Genomic DNA, 22,817 nt, shown 5'->3' with positions numbered 1-22,817 from the left:
AAGGTCCTCAGTTTAAAAATAAGATCTGAAGTTCCTTCTAAGACTAAGGGAAATGAAATTCACACTATCCATTTTGAATCTACCTTCTTTTGCACAGTTCCTGATAAACCACTTTGCAACTTACCGGGTGATGCCAGTCAGTCCTGCATCCCACCTGCTGGGGTAGATTTCTGAACCATGGAAAAAGCCCCAGGTCTCCACTAAGCAAAGGCATTAAATCAAGTCCATGAGGAAGGTAAAGGGGGAAGGGTGTTCATCAAAGAAATTCTCTGTTCAGGGCACCTGGGTGGCTCAGTTTGTTAAGTGTCTGCCTTCAGCTCAGGTCAAGATCCTGGAGTCCCCGGATCGAGTCCCAGGTCCAGCTCCCTGCTCAGTGGTGAGTCTGCTTCTCCCACTGACCCTCCCCTTTCTTGTGTTCTCTCTCAAATAAGTCAATAAAATCTTTAAAAATAAAATCTTTCTTTAAAAACAAAGAAAGGGGCGCCTGGGTGGCTCGGTGGGTTAAGCCTCTGCCTTCGGCTCAGGTTATGATCTCGGGGTCCTGGGATCGAGCCCCGCATTGGGCTCTCTGCTCAGTAGGGAGCCTGCTTCCTCCTCTCTCTCTACCTGCCTCTCTGCTTGCTTGTGATCTCTGTCTGTCAAATAAATAAATAAAATTTTAAAAAATTGGAAAAAAAAGAAATGCTTTGTTCACAGTTCAAAATGTAGCATATCCACCTTTCCTCAGAGTAAGAGTCCCTTTCCCTCCACATTCCTTTTCTTTCATTTGAGAGTAGGTAAATATAAATTTTACCAAAATAAATACAGGATTCCAATGCAACATGTGCCCAGGGCCTATTAGAAATTGAGATGACCCTCTGGTGACACCTGAGGTCCCAGGAATTAAAGTCACAACTCCTGGCCTCCACCCTCGTCCCACCTCCCCAGGATCCTATCAGTCGTCATGACATTGTCAGGGACAGTTGTTGCTAGAACTGCTGACTGAGGAAACTATCTGCCACTCTAGAAAGTGAATGCTCTGATAAGAGATTCTGCATTCAGGCCTAAAACCCAAAATCAAAGCCAGGGATACGTGGAAGGAACAGGAACCTGAGGTAACAGAGGAAGTCTTCTGAGAATAGACCACCTATGTACAGCAGGCGGAGGGGGGAAGACCCAGCTTCAGTAAAGTCTGCAGGAGCAAATAATCATGTGTCGCTCCTCTTACCACATAAATATACTCAACGCTTTTATAGCAAGATTTCAGGTTGATCCCAAGAACTCATGATGGATGATTTTATTACAGAAGTAATGAAAAGCATCCCTTACAGAGAAGTTTGCCTTTAGGTTAGGAGCAGTGGGGAGGGAGCATTCAAGACGGGGCTCTGGGGAAGCCCTTTGTTCAGGAAATCCCACCCCTCAGGCAAAGCTTTACTTTCATTTCAATTTCAAGTCCTCAAATCAAATTTTGAAAGCTTCCCCCCTTAAAGAACTGCAGAATAAATAAGCAGGTCCTTTGCATTCCAAGGAATGTCTCGGGTCCTCAGAGCTATCCAATTACACGGCTTTTCTTCCCAGATATAGTCACTTTTCTTATTTTAAAAGAGTATCATACATGCGCCCTATTGTGTGTCTACCATTCCAAATATCTTCCAAATACATCCCCATTCTGAATCTCTAGTCTTCTAAGAATCTAGAAGGAACGAAGGAAAGCAATTTGAATAATAACAAAGCGACTGAACAATTTAATTACCAAAGGTAGCCCTAGAGACTCCAACAAAAGGGTTGAAAGCCTTTATCTACAAAAACGTGGCCACGTGCTCAACTGTGGGACCAATTATGGGAAGTGCAGAAGAGAGTAGCACACAGGTGCACACACCAATTTAAGCAAATGGAGAATCAGCCTAAGTCCTCTTCGGAGAAAGGATGCTATGAAAAAATGTGACTTAGAACGCTTCTTTCTCATCTATCAGGCTCAAGGTTTAGTTAACTTTCTTCCCTTTAAAACACACACACACACACACACACACACACACACACACACACACACACACAAACTTTCTTCCCTTTCTGATTAACTGAAAGTAGCACCTACCCCACACAAAATAATGGCAATTTCCTCTGCAGAAAGTCTTTGAATGGGAATTTAAAGTTCAATGAATTTTCAATAAAAGTTCTTCCAAATCAACAGTCACAAAGGTAGTTTTACCCCCTCCCCCGCAATTTCTTCTAAGTGAAATTTTTAGAAGTTAGTGCCTTCTCTAGAAAGCCTACAGCTTCATCTAGATGTTCTGTTTAACAGCCTTATTCTATTGACCTTTTCAAGTGACCTTACAATAGAGGACTTTTTTCCCCTTGCTTTGGAGACAAACAAAAAGAGATGAACCTTTCCGGAATCCTAAAAGACTCTCAACTTCCTTAGACCTTAACAATTAAATGCTGGACCTCCCCACAGGCTGAGCAATTGCTAAATCCCTCGTCTTAAACAGGAAACAGAGTTTGCTTCTGAGTGGCAATGTATTCCCCCGCCCCGCGCTCACTCCAGGGCAGGCACTGCCATGCCCAGGTGGTGACACTGAGCAGAGATAAGGTGTCCTAACAACTGTATTTGTCTGGACTCCGGGAAACCCGCGGCCACTCGGTGACTCCCACATCACTGGCGCGCATCCCCCCGCGGCTGTACGGGGGGCCCCCGACGCCGCAGACCCGAGCAGCCCAAAGACCCCTCCTGCGGCGACACGGGGTAAGACTGACACCCGCAGCTGCCGAAGACCCTGCCAATCACGCTGCCGCCGGCTGCCTTTTTTAGCCACGACATCTGACCAGGCTTCGACAGCAGCATTCAGAGAGAGGTCCCAGGGCGCGCCGGGCGGTCCCCACCCATTCCTAACCCCCCAGACCCTTGGAGAGCTCCGGGTGAGGGGTGGGGAAGGTACTAGCCCTGGAAAGGGCCAGAGAGCGTAGGTTCCTCCTGCCCTTAAGCTTCCTCTCTGCTCTCTCCACGGATCCAGATCCCCCCTCCGCCGCCTGCACCCGGGATCTCCCATTTTGCAGCCCGTGGTCGCTCCTCGGACGCCCCTCCCCACCCCCACCTCTCAACTCCGCTCTCCTGGATCCCCTCCAAGTCGGTGGCCCGCGCGCCTGGTCGGGTGGGGGGCGGGAAGACACACAGGGAAGGGATGGGGTGCAGGCTGAGGACGCGCGGGGCGTGGGGCCCGCGGGGGACCCCGCGCTCACCTCCCTCCTCCGCCCCGCTGTCCCGGTCGGCGTCCGAGGAGTCGGGCCCGTCCCCGTAGTCCGCTAGCCCCACCAGTTCATCCTCCTCGTCGTCGTCCTCGTCCTCTGGCTGCGGCTTCCCCAGCACCTGGCTCATCGCTCCCACGGCCGGCCGTCCCGGGGGCGGCGGGGGTCCCTGGTGGGGGCCAAACCTCCTCCCCTGCCGCTCGCAGCCTATTTCTGAATTGGGGTTTTGTCTGGAGGTTCACGGGAGCCCGCGGAGGCAGGGCCGCGCGCCCCCCGCGGCGGTCGGCGTCCAGGTCTGGGTCTCGCGGTTCCCACCGCTCCCGGAGCCCCCTTCCCCGCCCCGCCCGCCTGCCGGCGGAGGAGTCAGCCGGAGCGCGGCAGTTCCTCCCCGAGGAGGGAGAGAGAGACTGCGTGACCCAAGTCACCTGACACACACTGTCACACACACATACACACACATACACACACACACACACACAAGGGCGCGCGCGCGCGCGCGCGCTTTCCCGGGCTCCAGCACCGCTCGGCGGGGCGCTGGCCAGAGGCCGCGCACACACACTGGGGGAGGGGGAGCGAGGGGGGTGCTGGGCGGCTCGGAGCCCTCCACCTAACCAGAAGCTCGCAGTGGCACACGCCCGGTACCGCGGGCTCTGGGACGCTGCGCAGTCACCCACCGCGGCTGCGCGCCAGGGGCCCCCACGCGCGCCTCCTGCACGTGGTACCCGCCCAGGCCGGCGAGCTGGGGGCCAGCACAACCTGAGAACGTATCCCCCACCCACCTCCAACACACACACCGTACCTTGGAGGCCTTCTCTGGCTTTCAGTCCTGCGGAGTGTTCCAGTCCCAAATGGGCTGCCTTCCCCCCTCCCCACCACTGCTGCGCCCAGGCCCCCACCCAGAGCCTTGTGCCGAGCACACCGCATGGGTACTGAAGCTCCCCGAGAAGAAAACTCGGAGAAATTTACTGCAGAGGCTCAGTCTCCATAGCAATTGCCTTTCAGTGTGCGTTTATGGTTCAAAGTGCTTCCCACCAAGAATATTAAAGAATCAGGCCTACCCAGATGTAAAATGTTTCTTTAAAAACCTAACATGCCTCATGGCTGCCTAGGCTGAATAATAATTCCTCTGCAGCCTTTTGGAAAAGGTCGCAGGTGTACAACATACTCACAGGCTATCCATGACCACCTACTCCTGTCTCATTGTTTCAGAGGCTGCAATCCCCCATCTCAAAATAAAATGTTTCAAAGCTTGGGAGTGGGGGGAGTAACTCTCACATAGGAACAGCAACAATGTGTGGGTGAAACTAAAACCTGCATTTCTCCACAAGCTCTTTACCGCGGGACATACTATACCCACCCTTTCTGATCCTGCAAAAAACACGTGAATGAACTTCCTTATGTCAAGCACAATAAGAAATAAACCAGCTGGCCAGCATGGTGATCCAGATCCTACAGGTGCCAACAGGGCAGCAGGTGGTGTGGGGGAGGAGGCAGAGAGCTGAAACTGGAGGCTCTTGGGGCCCAAGCGTGCTGACTCTCTCTGAAACATTTATTGAGCACCTACTATATGCCAGGGGCTGGACTCAGTTTGGGATTGCCGGGGGGGGGGGGGGGGGCGGAGAGTGTCCACCTATACTCAGAATAGTATTCCTGCCCTGGAGGACCTTTCAGCCTAGCAAACCATGACTCATGTCCTGGAATTTGTAGTAGTTGTGGTGTTGAAGGTGGATGTAGACACCTAGGAGGTGGCTGCTTCTAATTGGAAAGGTATTCAGATTTTCCCAGGGGAGGAAGCCTAACTTAATATGACTGCATCAGTCAAGGTCCTTTCCAGGAAGAAAACAGATGGCATGGGCAAAGATTTTAACTTACAGAAAGCTTGAAGTTAAAGAACAGTTTACAGGGGCATGGGCAGGGTTCAGGGAATCAAAACAGGGATTAGCAACAGTGGGAAGATACTATCACCCCTAAAGTAGTAGGACTAAAGGAAGGGAGCTTGAGTACTGGGCAGGGGGCACAAAACAGGAGCTGGAGCTGATGAGGAAGCAGCCACTTTCAGAAGCACCTCACTGTCAAGGAGACAGCAGTAGAAAGAGATACCCTGACCTCTCTCTCGCCAACCACCCTCCATTCTCCTGGAAGTGCCTCCCAATGACCAAACCCAGCTGGAAATCAGAGGGCGAGCAAGTCTACAACCTAGTCCGGGACACACAGATCCAGTGGGGCAGATAGCAGGTCCCAGGCTGAGGCTGGGGCTGGAGTGGGCGGCACAAGGCATAGCAAACACAAGAAGGCTCTACTTGCTCTTATCAGGGGAAATTACGCTAGGGATAATTTTCCTAGTGCCTTTCATCCATTTTATAAAAGGAAGTTCCCAGGGGGAAGGAAGAAGTCCTCTCCCAGATTGGATTTAGATTTCCAACTATCCCAGAACAAACCCACCAGCTTGGGAAGGACACTGAACTGGCTTGATTCAATCTCCAGAGGACTGCTCATGAGGCCCTAGAAGCCGGTCTAAAGTCGGGCTAGCCAGTCAGGGCATTCCTGGGCTGGTTGCCGAATGTGTCTGTCCCAGGGACCCAAGGGTTCAAGATAGGACAATTCCTAAGCCAAAAACCCCACTGTGCCTGAGACCCCGAAAGGATGGAGATATTTTATAATCTCTGCCATCCCCCCAAAAGACAACTTTTAAAGGGAACATCAGCAGTAAATTGGAACACACCCTAAAATATTTGAGAATTGGGCCATTCTTGAGAAAAAAGGAACAAATCCATAAAAAAATCAATAAAAGCCAAGTCCTTGATTATGCTCTATCCCAGGGTAGATGAGAGTCATAGACAGGTTTAAGAGATTCTAATTCATTGTCATTTACAAAAAGTACAGTATTTTTAAAAAGATTTTAGTTATTTACTTGAGAGAGAGATCACAAGTAGACAGAGAGGCAGGTGGGGGGGAGGGGGTTGGAAGCAGGTTCCCCACTGAGCAGGCAGCTGGATGCAGGGCTTGATCCCAGAACCCTGAGACCATGACCTGAGCTAAGACAGAGGCTTAACCCACTGAGCCACCCAGGTGCCCCAACAAATGTACGGTATTGTTAAAGTTTGAACAAACAGAACAAGAAAAAATTGTATTGCTTTTCTTTTGCTGTTATTCCAGTTCTGTCAGCTTTCAAATAAAGGATATATTGAAAAAAATTGAAAGACGTTCTTGTTTTTTTTTAATTTAAAAAGTCATGTATGTAGATTCTTTCAGAATTTAAATAAAAATGGAAAGACTCTGGGGTGCCTCTGGCTCAGTTGGTAAAGCTTGTGACTCTTGATCTCAGGGTCCTGAGTAAGTTCAACCCCCTGTTGAGCACAGAGCCTACTTTTTTTTTTTTAATATTTTTATTTATGTATTTGACAGAGGAAGACACAGCAAGAGAGGGAACACAAGCAGGGGGAGTGGGAGAGGGAGAAGCAGGCTTCCCGCTGAGCAAGGAACCGGATTCGGGGCCCGATCCCAGGACTCTGGGATCAGGACCTGAGCCAAAGGCAGACACTTAATGACTGAGGCACCCAGGTGCCCCAACATAGAGCCCACTTTTCAAAAATAAAAATAAATAATAATTTTTTAAAAGAATATGAGGGGTGCCTGGGTACCTCAACTGGTAGGACAGCTAGCCCTTGATTTTGGCTTTAGTCATGATCTCAGGGTCCTGGATAGAGACCTGCATCAGGCTTCGCTCTCAGCAGGGGGTCTACTTGAAGATTCTCTCTCTCCCTCTCTGTCTGCCCCTCCCCCTGCTCACATGTGCAAGCTCTCTCTCTCTCTCTCTCTCTCTCTCAAAGAAATAAATCTTTAGGAAGGAAGGGGAGGAGGAAGGAAAAATGCATATGCCTCTAAGCAACCCACGGTTTTTGTTGTTGGATGTAACCTCTGCGGATTGCCATATACATGATAGGTGCTTTATAAATGCCTATGGAATGAGTGAAAGAAAAAAAAATGGATAGTACAGGCCAGGTCTCCGCACAGACTTGGCATATTTTTGAGAGAAACTTCAGGAAGTCAAGTCACTCTAAACCTGGGAAATGCCACAGTGAAATAAGTATGACTTGTGAGCTAGTAGAGTGTAATCAGGAATGAGCTGACATATGAGAAATGATCACTCTTAGGCCTTCCTCCCTCCAGGACTGCCTAAAGATTTGAAGGAATTACAATATAATGCCTATTAAATGCTTCTTTAATTTTTATTAACACTTCCTTTAAAAAAAAAAACAACTCTCTTTTTCCCATTTAAAAAAATGTTACTGGGGGCACCTGGGTGTCTCATTCGGTTAAATATCTGCCTTTGGTTCAGGTCATTGATCCCAGGATCCTGGGATTGAGCCCCATATTGTGCTCCCTGCTCAGAGAGGATTCTGCTTCTTCCTCTTCTGCTTTCCCTCTTTTACTCTCTGTTAAGTGGATTAAAAAAAATCTTTAAGAAAAATTAAAAATTTTTATTGACTTTATTTTTTATTTGAGTATAGTTGACAAAAACTCTTAATTCTGAGAGGTATTTTGTAGCATCAAGAAAGATGAGCTTTGTCTATTGCCTACTAAAATTTAACCAAATAACATTTAGTGAGATTTTCCATAAATAAGGCACTGTTCCAAAATAATGCGAACTTCAAAATAATCTCATTAAATAAGTAATATGATTGTCCTTACTTTACAAGTGGGAACGCTGAGATTAAACCATTTGCCCAAGGTACCACATGCAGTGGACCTGGAGTGGACCGTGGAAATACTTTGGAACTCAGTTAGACATTAGATCTTGATGCTATTTAGTGGCTACAGGCAATTATATTATAGCCTTAGACTGAAAAGGGTGGCGGAAAGTGAAGAACTGGCTCCCAGTCTCCTAGATAAAGAATCAAAACACACATATACACTCAAAAATGGGTCTATCGCCCCAAGCCATTTAATTTACAGGATTCGGAGCACCTGGGTGGCTCAGTCATTAAGCGGCTGCCTTTGGCTCAGATCATGATTCCAGGGTCTTGAGATCAAGCACCGCATTGGGCTCCCTGCTCAGCAGGAACTCCTGCTTCTCCCTTTCCCTCCACTGCTCCCCCTGCTTGTGTTCCCTCTCTCGTTGTCTCTCTCTCTCTCTCTCTGTCAAATAAATAAATAAAATCTTAAAATAAATAAAATAAAATTTGAAATTTAAAGTCCAGAAGTTTGTGCCCTTAATTTAGTGAATTATTTTGCTGTCTGCAATTAGAAGTCTTGTGACAAGGAACATGAGAGCTATTTAAAAGAGACCTGTACAATTTAGGCAGAATAATTGCAGTCCTGAAGAGGGCAAGTAATTAAATACAGCCTGCATCCTGCATTTTAGGATATTTTAAGGCATCTGATGGCTTTATGCCTGGTTCCTAGGATTCACATGTTGAGAGTCTTTTAGGCTTTCTTTTAAAATATGTATTTAAAGCCATTAATTCTCTCTTGAAGCAAACAGAAAAAAAGAGCCTTCTATAGACTCTCCCTCAAGGGGCGCCTGGGTGGCTCAGTGGGTTAAAGCCTCTGCCTTCAGGGTCCTGGGATCGAGCCCCACATTGGGCTCTCTGCTTGGTGGGGAGCCTGCTTCTTCCTCTCTCTCTGCCTCCCTCTCTGCCTACTTGTGATCTTTGTCTGTCAAATAAATAAATAAAATCTTAAAAAAAAAAAAAAAAAAGAATCTCCCTCAACTCCTGCTAATCCAGGGAAGCCAACCGAATTTTTCAAGAAGACAGCTCACAGTCTCCAGGTCTCCTAAGACAATCACTGACCTGATCAAATCATTAAAAAATCATTAAGTCATTTTCACTGAGGCAGCTCACCATTAAAGAGACTTTATCAAAATAATGTTTGAGGGGCCTCTGGCTGGCTCAGTTAGTAGAGTGTGAGACTCTTGATCTTGGTGTTGTGAGTTCAAGCCCCACATTGGATGTAGAGATAACTTTACAAATAATAATGTTTCAATCTTTTAAAAAACATGTATATGGTAAAAGAGTCAAACGGCATAAGAGAATATCCAGTGAAATGTTAATTTCTTTCTGGTTTCCCTCCTTCGAAGGAAACACTCTGCTTTTAAATGTGTGAACATATTTGTAGCCATTATAGAGACTTATATTTGATAACATCATCTCTTCAACAATCAACAAATATGTTTTTTTAATGACCATGAAGGAAATTAAATTTTCGGGGCTGTGCTTTGGAGGAGATAAACAGAGGGAGGTGAAAGAGTACATGAGGAGGCGCCTGGGTGGCTCAGTCTTTAAGCGTCTGCCTTTGGCTCAAGTCATAATCCCAGGGTCCTGGGATGGAGCCCTGCATCAGGCTCCCTGCTGAGCACAGAGCCTGCTTCTTCCTTTCCTACACCCCCTGCTTGTGTTCCCTCTCTCACTGTGTCTCTCTCTGTCAAATAAATAAATAAATAAAATCTTTAAAAAAAAGAGAGAGAGAGTACATGAGGGTGAGAGAAGGAGTCTGATTTTGATGGGGTAGTCCGAGAAGACCTGTCCTAAAAAGATGATATTTGGGGCACTTACCTGCCTTAGATGGTAAAGCATGTGACTCTTAATCTCAGGGTCATGAGTTCAAGCCCCACACTGGGCATAGAACTTACTTTAAAAAAAGTTTAGGGGCACCTGGCTGGTCAGTTGGTAGAGCATGTGACTCCTGATCTTGGGGTTGTAAGTTTGAGCCTCACGTTGCCTATAGAGATTACTTTAAAGATTTTTTTCAAATAAATAATTAAAAATGACATTTCTTTTTTTTTAAGATTTTATTTATTTATTTGTCAGAGAGAGCACAAGCAAGGGGAGGAGCAGGCAGAGGGAGAAGCAGGCTCCCTGCTCCACAGGGATGCCCAATGCAGGACTCAATCCTAGGACCCTGGGATCATGACCTTAGCCGAAGGCAGACATTTAACCAACTGAGCCACCCAGGTGTCCTAAAAGATGACATTTCAGTTGACCGTGAGGAGATAGCAAAGTTAAAGCCGGGATGGAGAATATCCCTCTGGAAGGTTTCTCAGTAGTTGGGAAAAAAACAAGAAAAAAGGAAAGGGCGTTGGAGGTACAAAATGTCAGTATGATGAGAGAGGAAGACAGTGGTAGGCATGAGGGACAGGTGGTCTTTTCAGGATAAAGAGTTTTGGGATTTTACTCTAAGTGCCTCTGGAAGCATTGAGGACTCTTAAGAGGGGATGTGAGATGTGTGGTTTACTTTTCTAAAAGCCCTTGCTGGTAGATTATTTCCAAAGATGGCCACAACCATCCACACGATCCCACACGCCCTTTTGCAAATGAGACTTTGCCTCTCCCCCTGCTATTTTCCCTCTTTTTGAATGTGGGCAGAACTTGTGACTTGCTTTTAACCAATAGAATGCGGTACAAATAACAGCGACACTGCAGCTTCTGAGATTGGACCATTAAAGGCTTTGCTACCTCCTCTTTCACTTTTTGGAGCCCAGAGCCACCATGAAAGGAGGTTTGGGCTAGCGTGCTTGAGAAGCCTCATGGACAGGGAAGCCATGAAGGATGCTATAGCAGAGGAGGAGAGAGGCCCCAGCTTTCCAGCCATCCCAGCTGAGGGGCCAAACATGGGAGTGACCATCTTGGATTCTCCACCCCACATTGCAGCCACATAAGCAAGTCTAATGCACACCACATGGAACACAGACTTGCTATACCGGGTGAACCCTGCTCAACCAACCCACAGAATCATGAGCAAATAAAATGGCTGCCGTTGTCGTTGTTGTTGTTGTTGTTAGTAGGCTCAACACCCAACGTGGAACTTGGACTCACAAACCCTAGATCAAGAGTCACATACTATATTGATTGAGCCAGTGAGGCACACCTAAAACAGTTGTTTTTTAAAGACATTAGTATTTGGATGTACCTGCGTGGCTCAGTTGGTAGATCCTGGAGTCTCGGGATCAAGTCCCACATCTGGCTCCCTGCTCGGCAGGGAGTCTGCTTCTCCCTCTGACCCTAACCCCCTCTTGCTCTCTCTCTCTCATTCTCTCTCTCTCAAATAAATAAATAAAATCTTCAAAAAAAAAAAGACCTTAGGATTTGGGATGGTTTGTTACACAACAGTAAATAATTGATGCCTGTATTCTGGCTTATGTGGGGGAAATGGATTGCAGATTTAAGGGTGGAAGAAGAAATAACAGTGAAAAGTGAGAGTACTGGGTAGATTTTATAATTTAGATTATAAATAGATTATAGATTTTATAAATTTCCGAGATAGCATAGGTTAGATATGTAGGTAGCTTCTTTAATATGGGTGGTCAGGGAAGGAACTCCTCCCATGCATTTGGTTTGAGCAACTAGATGCATGGTAATGCCATTTATTAAAATAAGACCCAGTTAGGAACAGGAATGGGGGGGCAGCAGGATATGGATCAAGTCACTTGATTTCTAATATTCTAGTAATTGAATATTGCCCCAGGACAACTTCCTTTAATCCTGTAATTTTGGTTATTTCTTAGATATCTATAATGTTGTCTTTGGAATACATAATGAATTTTTCCAACTTAGAGCCATGAACAAACTGAAGACGGCATTTGTAATTATCCAAGTAAAGTCCCAGACTAACTAGTAAGATGGGATTGCTACATGTAGACTTCTATTAATAAAAAAAAAAAAATCAAGGGACGCCCGGTGGCTCAGTGGGTTAAAGCCTCTGCCTTCGGCTCAGGTCATGATCCCAGGGTCCTGGGATCGAGCCCTGCATCGGGCTCTCTGCTCCGTGGAGAGCCTGCTTTCTCCTCTCTCTCTGCCTGCCTCTCTGCCTACTTGTGATCTCTGTCTGTCAAATAAATAAATAAAATCTTTTAAAAAATCAATTTTTCATTCATATGGACTTCTGAGGACAAGCTTCTGACCTAAATGGTGCCATAACATGAGGGCAGAAAACTCTTGACAATAGAGTCAACCAAACAGAGGTATTAACAGTTCTGCATATCTGTACATTGGTTTGGACTTGGCAACTCCTGCTTTGGCCAGGAGATTACACCAATGTATGTGTTCAATGATACAAGAAAGCAGATTCTCCCAAGACAAATGACTTTACTAAAAATCTACTAGAGAAAGGCGCCTGGGTGGCTCAGCGCGTTAAAGCCTCTGCCTTCAGCTTAGGTCATGATCCCAGGGTCCTGGGATGGAGTCCCGCACTGGGCTCTCTGCTCAGCGATGAGCCTGCTTCCCTTCCTCTCTCTGCCTGCCTCTCTGCCTACTTGTGATCTCTGCCTGTCAAATAAATAAATAAAATCTTTTTAAAAAAGTCTACTAGAGAAGCACTTGACTGGTTTAGTCTACACAGCATCCAATTCTTTCTTTCTTTCTTTTTAAGATTTTATTTACTTATTTGACAGAGAAAGAGACAGCAAGAGAGGGAACATAAGCGGAGGGAGTGGGAGAGGGAGAAGCAGGCTTCCTGCCAAGCAGGAAGCCTAATTGGGGGCCTGGATCCCAGGATCCTAGGGTCATGACCTGAGCCAAAGGGAGCCGCTTAATGACTGAGCCACCCAGGTGCCTGTATAGCATACAATTCTTGATCTCAGTCATGAGTTCAAGCCCCACTTCTGGGGTAGAGTTTACTAAATAAATAAATAAATAAATATCTACTAGAATGAGATCTAGGAACTATCATTCATACATTTACTCAGTGTTACTTACAAAAGTGGCAGACATTGTCAGTAAGGTGCTTACCAGCCATTCCCAAACCCACTTCCCTGTTCTCCTGTGCCTACTTCCCAAGCTCTATGGGAAAAGTCAGATACTCAAACTCCGAGACTCCTTAGTATTTGGTCAGTAAAAAGTAAGGAGGGAATCTTGTTGGGGAACTTCTAGGAAAGAGTTTGCTCTCTGATAAGAGAGGCCAATGAATCAGAAGAGCCCCTTGACACTACCCTTTCCTGCTTTGAACACAGCTGTGTAAGAACATGGTACTTGGAGACAGGGAAGCCATCTTACAGCAATGAGGTACCAAGCCTAAGACAAAAACCCTGTCATAGAAATAGCAGAATAGAAAGAGAGAAAGAGCCTGGATGACTTTGTTGAAGTACTGAACTCAGACCTAGAAAGGCTTATCCCCAAACTTATTTCATGAGACAATTTTTTTTTTTTAAGTAGGCTCCACATCCAGGTTGGAGTCCAACACAGGGCTCAAACTCATGACCCTGAGATCAAGGCCTGAGTGAGGTCAGCAGTCAGAAACATAACCAACTGAGCCACCCAGGCACCCCTAGAAGTCTATTCTTGAAACCACTGCTCCCCCACACTGTCTAGCCATGGTGCAAATAGAAAATGATACTATTCGTACAGCACACTGACCTAAATGGACAGGCTACTTGCAGCCAGAGGTGACTGACCCAGAGACTTTGGTCCCCTCAGGTCCTGCCCAGCTGTCCCAAAAGTCTAAAGGAATCAATAATTTAGCCACATCTATAATCCATTTATTTGCACCTAAGTGGTAGCAGCAAACCAGTTGGGAAGTTCTGCTTATATCACTGAAGGTGGGTGAGGATGTCTAACTGGCTTGGTGGGTAGAGGGTGCAACTTTTGATCTTAGAGTAGTGAGTTCAAACCCCACACAGGGGGCACCTGGGTGGCTCGGTGGGTTAAAGCCTCTGCCTTTGGCTCAGGTCATGATCCCAGGACCTGGGATCGAGCCCCGAATCAGGCTCTCTGCTCAGCAGGGAGCCTGCTTCCTCCTCCCTCTGTCTCTGCCTACCTCTCTGCCTACTTGTGATCTCTATCTGTCAAATAAATAAATTAAAAAAAAAACTTAAACAAACAAACAAACCCCACACTGGGCTCGAACTTACTTAAAAAAACAAACAAACAAAAAACAACACTGAAGGTGGATGTTCTGAACTTTGCAGTCCTAACAGACACAATATATGCCCTTTATGAATGGAGGGAGGATGGTGGAAGGGATGGATAAAACTTGATCACATTCTTGGTGATAAGATTCAGAAGTTACTTCATATTCAGAAAATCCTCGTAAAGGTGTCTCAGGACATTATAGGGGATAACTGAGACTTCATTAGAAAGGAAAGTCATTTTTGCTTCTTTCTGTACTTCTCATTTCATTCTTCAATCTCTGCCTGAAAACTGGCTGTCTGCTTTTCATACCAGATGACAGAAGATGACTGGCCCACCCTTCTAGTCCCACTGATGGTGGGCCCAGGCTCTAGAACCAGCCTCCCAGCATTCAAATCCTAGTTCCACCACTAACTAGCTATGTGACTGGACTAAGTAACTTAATCTCTCTGTGCCTCGATTTTCTCATCTCTAAAGTGGTGATAATGTTATATGCCTCAACAGAGTTGTAGGATTTAAATCTACTGAACTGTGTGTCTGTGTGTATCTATATCTATATCTATATCTATATCTATATCTATATCTATATCCTAGAGCACCTGGGTGGCTCAGTCGGTTAAACATCTGCCTTTGGCTCAGGTCATGAGTCCAGGGTCCTGGGATTGAGCCCCATGTCTAGTTCCCAGCTCAGCGGGGAGCCTGCTTCTCCCTCTCCCTCCTTCTCCTGCTCTCTCTCTCTCACTTTCTCTCTCTCTCTCTCACAAATAAATAAATAAATGAAATCTTTAAAAAATTTAAAAATATATATCTATATAGCTACCTGCCTATATTTAAAAGACAAACACCATGTAAGTGTTAGTTATTATTTTTTTTAAAAGATTTTATTTATTTATTTGACAGACAGAGATCACAAGTAGGCAGAGAGGCAGGCAGAGAGAGTGGAGGAAGCAGGCTCCCGGCTGAGCAGAGAGCCCGATGCGGGGCTCGATCCCAGGAAGCTGGGATCATGACCTGAGCCGAAGGCAGAGGCTTAACCCACTGAGCCACCCAGGCACCCCACTGTTAGTTATTATTACCTCTGATTCCCAGGCAAAAGAATCTGATTGCATTTGGGCCAGTGGTCCACTCCTGGCCCAATCCTCCAATCGTATTTCACACAGTGCCAGGTACTGCTACACCTTCAGAGCATTTATTTCAGCTATAATTCAATGTTTGATTGAGGACTGTATTCACCGCTAGACTCTGGGACCATCTGATTTGCTCTCTCTTCTGTTCTCAGCGCCTAGCATAGCAGTCAGAGCTCCATGAAGCACGAGTGAGAGCACACCATTTATATTGTATTCTATGTGCCAAGGGGCAGCTTGATGGTGGTCAAGTCCCAATAAATATGCTGAATTGATGGTCCAGTCCACAACAGCTGGTGGCTGCAGAGGTCTACCCTCATGAGCAGGGAGGCGGCTTGTAACAAAAGGGGATAAGCTGAACAGAAGCCTCTGAGTGTGTCTACCACATGCCTCACATGGTCAGGAAGAAGGAATGCCAAGTTAGACACATGTCAGGCAGATGTTATTGGTGGCAAAACCACCCCCTTCCTCCCCCCTCCCTTAGTTTGGCACACCTAAGTGTTGTTGGGTATCAGCATACTTAGGGAAAGAACGTCAGACTTCGAGGTTGAATCATGATTCCTGAAGTACAGTAACCACATCCCTTCCCAACTTGTGACCAGTTGTGACCAATGATGCCTAAGAAGAAATATATTTAAGAGTCACGTGAGAAGAATTTGTTTCCAAATTAAAATAGATGAGGAGAAGACCTGCCCCTTTCTCCTGCTTAAATGTCATGTTAAAGTAAGAGTTCATACCCAGGGTGATACAATGGAATTACAGAAAGAGACTAAACCCAGATATTTTTATCATGTAAGTTATTATGTATTTTATGATTTTTTAAAAAGACTTTATTTTATTTATTTGACAGAGAGAGAGAGAGATCATAAGCAGGCAGAGAAGCAGACAGAGAGGGATGGGAAACAGGCTCCCTGCTGAGCAGAGAGCCCTATACGGGGCTCCATCCCAGGACCCCGAGATCATGACCTGAGCCGAAGGCAGAGGCTTTAACCCACTAAGCCACCCAGGTGCCCCTGTATTTTGTGATTTAAACCACTCTAGTCAGGCTCTCTCTTGAAGCCAAACACATTCTAATGGATAAATACGGTGCCTTTATCTTTAGAACTAAACGTTAGTGGTGGAGACAGATCAGAGAGTCTGTAGCTTAAAATCAGAAACAGAGAAGGACGCCCACTGGCACCATTGCTGTTCCACAGTGTACTCCACACCTTTGACTGCATGACGAGATAGAGAAAAAGAAACAAAGAGGTTGTGACACCAAAAGCAAGACCATCCATAAAAGAAAAAAGCCAGTAAATTGGATTTCATCAAAATTACAACTTTTTCTTTGTAAACTCCCTGTTAAGAGAATAAAAAGATAAGGTGGGACTGACTGATTCTGTTGGTAGCACACGTGACTCTTGATCTCGTGATGGTGTGTTCCAGCCCCACGTTCAGCATGGAAATTTCTTGGGAGAAGAAAAAAAGAGAATGAAAAGACAAGCTATAGACTGGAGTAAGGTATTTGTTAACCATATATCTGACATAGGACTCACATTATAATATGTAAAGAATTCTCAAAAGTCAGCAGTGAAAAAAAAAATTCCAGTTGAAAAATAGGCAAAAGCACGGAAGAGGCATTTTACTGAAGAAGATACAGGGATGTCAGATAAGCACGTGGAAAGATGTTCAGTCTTTTCGGCCAGAACCACCATCTTCCAGTAGTCTTCCAAAATGACCAACCCAAAGAGAAGGAGGAGAGGCACACACTGTATGTTCTCTAAGACTTAGAAAACACGGATTTGTTCCTTTGGGCACATACATGCAAATCTACAAGAAAGGTGATATGGTAGACTTACCTCAGGAATGTTCCCATGGTAAACCTGGAAGTCTGCAGTGTTACCCAGCATGCTGTTGGCATTGTTGAAACAAAACAAGTTAAAGGCAACATTCTTGCCAAGAGAATTAATGTATGCATTGAGCGCTCTAAAAGCACAGATAGCTTCCTGAAAAAAGTGAAGGGAAACAATCGGGAAAAGAAAGAATCCATAGAGAAAGATAATTGGATTCCGCTGGAGCACCAGCCTGCTCACCCAGAGAAGTATACTTTGTGAGAGCCAATGGAAAGGGGTCTGAGTTGCTGGAATCCGTTTCTTATGAATTCATGACATAATGAGTATAAAAAATAAACCTTCTAGAATGTGAAAGAAAAGATAGACAATATCACTAGTCATTAAATAAATGCTAATTATTGGGACAACGATGAGATACTACTACCTATGAAAATGGCTGAAACAGGGGCACCTGGATGGCTCAGCCATTTGAGCGTCCAACTCGGTTTCGGCTCAGGTCATGATCTCAGGTCATGATCTCCTGAGGTCAAGAGCGTTGGGCTCCACACCCAATAGGGAGTCTGCTTGAGATTCTCTCTGCCCCTCTTCCTGACTCTCTCTCTCTCTCTCTCAAATAAATAAATAAATAAATCTTTTTTTTTTTAATGGCTAAAATAAAAAAATAATAATAACAGCAAATGCTGGCAAGGATGTGGAAAAACTGAATCTCTTGTACATTGGTGGTGGGCATGTAAAATGACATAGCCACTCCATAGAACAGTTGGTTTGATCTCATGAGTTGTGTGATTGAGGCCCTCATCAGGCTCCATTCTCAGTGGAGCCTGCTTGAGATTCTCTCCCTCTTCTCCTCCCTTCCTCTAAAATAAATAAATATTTTTTTAAAAATTAAACTTGCAGTTACTGTACAACCCATCAATCGCTGTTATGGACACTTATCTCCAAGAAATGAAAACATGTTTATATTAAAAACCTGTACGTGATTGTTCATGGCAGCTTTATTAATACTAGCCAAAGCCTCTAAACAACCCAGATGCCTTTATTATTTTTTTAAAAGGTTTTATTTATTTATTTAACAGAGAGAAAAATCACAAGTAGACAGAGAAGCAGGCAGAGAGAGAAGGAGAAGCAGGCTCCCTGCTGAGCAGAGAGCCAGATGTGGGGCTCAATCCCAGGACCCTGAAACCATGACCTGAGCCGAAGGCAGAGGCTTTAACCCACTGAGCCACCCAGGTGCCCCAATCCAGATGTTTTTCAACAAATGAATGGTTAAACAAACTGGGGTATAACCATACCATGGAATACTACTGAGCAATAAAAAGAATGAATGATAGTGGTTAAATGAAGCTACACATGTGATAAAATTTCACACACACTGGGGCACCTGGGTGGTTCAGTCGGTTAAGTGCCTGCCTTTGGCTCAGGTCATGATCCCAGAGTCCTGGGATTGAGCCCCACGTCGGCTCCCCACTCCACAGGTGGCCTGCTTCTCCTTTTCCTTCTGCCTGCCACTCCTCCTGCTTGTGCTCTCTTTTTCTCCCTCTGTCAAACAAATACATAAAATTTTTAAAAAACAACAACTGTGCACTTATTATACCACTGTCAGTTTCCTGGTTTTGATGTTGTGCCATAGTACGGAAAATGTAACCATTGGGAGAAATTGGGTGAAGGATACACTGTACCTCTTTATACTATTTTTGCAAATTTTTATGAATCTATAAGTATCTCAAAATAAAAAAAATTTTTTAAAGATATAAAGATTAGACAGGTGCCTGGGTGGCTCAGTGGGTTAAAGCTTCCGCCTTCAGCTCAGGTCATGATCTCAGGGTCCTGGGATCAAGCACTGCATCAGGCTCTCTGCTCAGCAGGGAGCCTGCTTCCTCCTCTCTCTCTCTGCCTGCCTCTCTGCCTACTTGTGATCTCTGTCTGTCAAATAAATAAATAAATAAAATCTCCAAAAAAAAAAAATATAAAGATTAGAAATAAAATATCCTTACTTGTAGGTACATAGAAAACTAAAGAACCTACAAATTCTCAAATTAATAACAGAACTTAGCCATGTTTTTGGATGTAAGTTCAATAAACAAAGATATTTGCATTTTTCTTGATAAGAAAAAGGGTAGAAAATGTGCTTTTAGGGATGCCTGGGTGGCTCAGTGGGTTAAAGCCTCTGCCTTCAGCTCGGGTCATGGTCCCAGGGTCCTGGGATCGAGCCCCGAATCGGGCTCTCTGCTCCACGGGGAGCCTGCTTCCTCCTCTCTCTCTGTCTGCCTCTCTGCCTACTTGTGATCTCTGTCAAATAAATAAATAAAATATTAAAAAGAAAAGAAAATGTGCTTTTAGAGGTAGAGATATCACTTGCAATGGTAAAAAAAATTAATAAATCTCAGATAATGAAAAGTTTTTTTTTAAAAAGATTTTATTTATTTGAGAGAGAGAGGGAGAACACAGAGGGAGAGGGAAAGGGAGAAGCAGACTTCCCGCTGAGTGGAGAGCTGGACACGGGGCTTGATTCCAGGACCCTGAGATTGTGACCTGAGCCTAAGGCAGTTGCTTAACCAACTGAGCCACTCGGGCACCCCAGAAAATGAAAAGTTTTAAAAACTTTTTAAGTCACTAAAATTCTAAGTGAATGGACAGACCTGTCAAACGTGTTCATAGATAGGAAGACTCAACAGTGTAAAGATGGTAATTCCCTCCAAATTGCAACAGCAGCAAACAATTTGTTTCTTGTTCCCATTACATGAGGGCTGCAGACCATCTGTATGTAGCCAGACTGGGCTCTGCAGGATTCCACGTGTTTTCTCCTACTAAGATCCCAGCTAAAGAGGCAGCCACTCTTTGTGGCATATTCTCATAGCACAGGGCAAAAGCTCAAGGTGAGAAAAGCAGGGGCAGAGAAGCACTAAAGTACACAACATTTTTTTTTTTTTTTTTTTAAAGATTTTATTTATTTTTTTGACAGAGATCACAAGTAGGCAGAGAGAGAGAGAGGAAGGGAAGCAGGCTCCCCGCCGAGCAGAGAACCCGATGTGGGGCTCAATCCCAGGACTCTGGGATCATGACCCGAGCCGAAGGCAGAGGCTTAACCCACTGAGCCACCCAGGTGCCCCAGTACACAACATTTTTAAAGCTTCTGCTCCAACGTGGTGTTGGTCACGGCAAGTCACACAAGCTCCAAACCAGTGCGGCAGAGGAGTCTATACCACTACAGGAAAGCATGGCAAAGTAGGATGAGAATAAACAATTGTGAATAAACAATGCCACCCACCACATAGATTCTCCGGGATTTCAAATCAAGATCATAAAAATTTCATGGAAGGCGCCTGGCTGGCTCAGGAGAGTATGCGACTCTTGATCACCAGGTTGGGAGTTTGAGTCCCACATTTGGCATAGAGTTACCTTTAAAAAAATTTTTTTAATTAAAAAAACAAATTACAAAATTTTCATAGAGCGAGACAAGCAAGTCCTAAAATGTCTATGGAAGAGAAAAGAGCTTAGAATACTTGAGATTTCTTTTTCTTTTTTTTTTTAAGATTTTATTTGACAGAGAGAGAATGAGAACAGGAACACATGCAGGGGGAGTGGGAGAGGGAGAAGCACGCTTCCCGGTGAGCAGGGAGCCCAACATGGGGCTCGATCCCAGGACCCTGGGATCATGACCTGAGCCGAAGGCAGATGCTTAACGACTGAGCCACCCAGGTTCCCCAGAATACTTGAGATTTCTTATGAAAAAGAAGTAGATCAGGGTAGGACGTCTATGATCAGAAATCAAGATTTAGGGGCGCCTGGGTGGCTCAGTGGGTTAAAGCCTCTGCCTTCAGCTCAGGTCATGATCTCAGGGTCCTGGGATCGAGCCCCGCATCGGGCTCTCTGCTCAGCAGGGAACCTGCTTCCCCCTTTCTCTCTGCCTGACTCTCTGCCTACTTGTGATCTCTCTGTCAAATAAATAAATATAAATAAAATCTTAAAAAAAAAAATAAAGATTTAGGGGCACCTGGGTGGCTCAGTGGGTTAAGTCTCTGCCTTCAGCTCAGGTCATGATCTCAGGGTCTTGGGATCCAGCCCCGCATCAGGCTTTCTGCTCAGCAGGGAGCCTGCTTCCCCCTCTCTTTGCCTGCCTCTCTGCCTACTTGTGATCTTTCTCTCTGTTGAATAAAGAAATAAAATCTTTAAAAAAAAATCAAGATTTAATAAAAGCTACCAGTTTTCAGGCGGTATGGTACTAGCACAGGAGTAGGCAAATGGAGAAAAAAGAGGAATAGGCAAAGGGAACAAAATAGAGAACCCAAAACAGACTCAAGCATACATGAAAATTCATTATAAGATAGCTTTGGCATTGTAAATGAGAGGAGAAATGAATATCAGATGGAATATGTACTTAAATGTGAAAGGCAAAACTTTAAAACTTTCTAAAAAGATTTATTATTTATTTATTTTTATTTTTTTTTAAAGATTTTATTTATTTATTTGACAGAGAGACAGCAAGAGAGGAAACGTAAGCAGGGGGGAAGGGAGAAGAAGAAGCAGGCTCCCCATTCAGGAGGGAGGCCGATGCGGGGCTCAATCCAAGGACCCTGGATCATGACTACAGCCGAAGGCAGATGCCTAAGCCACCCAGGTGCCCCAAGATTTTATTTTTTAAAGTAATCTCAACACCCAACGTGAAGCTTGAACTCACAATCTGGAGATGAAGAGTGACTTGCTCTACTGACTGAGCCAATCAGGTGCCCCAAAACTTCACAACTTTTGGAAGAAAATACGGAAGAATATTTGTATACCTCGGGGTCAGGAAGGATTTCTCAAAATACATGAAACAGGGGCGCAGGAGTTGCTCAGATGGCTCCCATCGTGATCTTCAGATCCTGAGATGGAGCCCCATGGCAGGCTTTCTGCTCAGTGAAGAGTCTGCTTCTCCCTCTCCCTCTGCCTCCCCTCTGCTTGTGCTCTCTCTCTCTCTCTCTCAAATAGATAAATAAAATCTTAAAAAATACATGAAATAGAGCAAAATGCAAGACCAATTAACAAAAAAGAGAACAAGAAAAATTATTAAATATTAAAGATGTTCAATTGTATTGCTAATTGGAGGAATACAAATCACAACTATAATAAGAAATAATTTCACATACATACAATCCAAAGATGTAGAGGAAGGGGAACTTTAACACATTGTTGATAGGAATGAAAATTGATACAACTGGTTTAGAAAACAATTTGGTGGGGCACCTGGGTGGGTCAGTCAGTTAATCGGCTGGCTCTTGATCTTGGCTTCTGTCATGATCTCAGCGTCGTGAGATGGAATCCGGGGTCAGTGCTGAGCGTGGAGCCTGCTTGGGATCCTCTTTCTCTCACTCTCTCTGCCCCTCTCCCTCTGTCTCTGCTCCTCCCCTGCTCACACACTCTCTTGCTCTCAAATAAATAAATCTTAAAAAAAAGAAAGAAAGAAAACACTCTGGCATTACCTAGTAAATTTGAACACTTACATTTCTTAAGACCCAACAATTCCACTTCTAGATAATCATCCTGAAAACTCTTACACACATGCATTGGGAGAAATATTTGACTGTTCATAACAACGGTGTTTGCAACAGCAAAAACTGGAGCCAACCCAATGTCCAAAAGTAGACTGGATAAATAAATTGCAGTATCTTCTTATAATGAAACACTATATAGCAGAGAAATTGCATAGCTGAATCTCAGAAACAGAATGCTGAGCGAGAAAAGCAAGATGCATGGGAAGAGTGCAGAATGATTCCTTTTTTTTTTTTTTTTTTTTTTTTTGAGATTCATTTATTTTA

General features: G+C 44.8%; 1 protein-coding gene across 1 annotated transcript in view; it reads right to left on the bottom strand.

Moving 5' to 3' along the window:
- Nucleotides 1–3,622, bottom strand: part of RRAGD (Ras related GTP binding D) — a 41,704-nt gene extending 38,082 nt beyond the window's left edge. The window contains exon 1 of the mRNA XM_080805230.1: nucleotides 3,217–3,622. Coding sequence (XP_080661356.1) covers nucleotides 3,217–3,352 — 136 coding nt within the window. The 5' untranslated portion in view covers nucleotides 3,353–3,622. The remainder of the gene's footprint in view (nucleotides 1–3,216) is intronic.
- Between the last annotated feature and the right edge of the window lie 19,195 nt (nucleotides 3,623–22,817).

The sequence above is a fragment of the Martes martes genome (assembly GCF_963455335.1).
Source record: "Martes martes genome assembly, chromosome: 6".
NCBI lineage: Eukaryota > Metazoa > Chordata > Mammalia > Carnivora > Mustelidae > Martes > Martes martes.
This window is presented reverse-complemented; position numbering and strand designations above follow the sequence as displayed.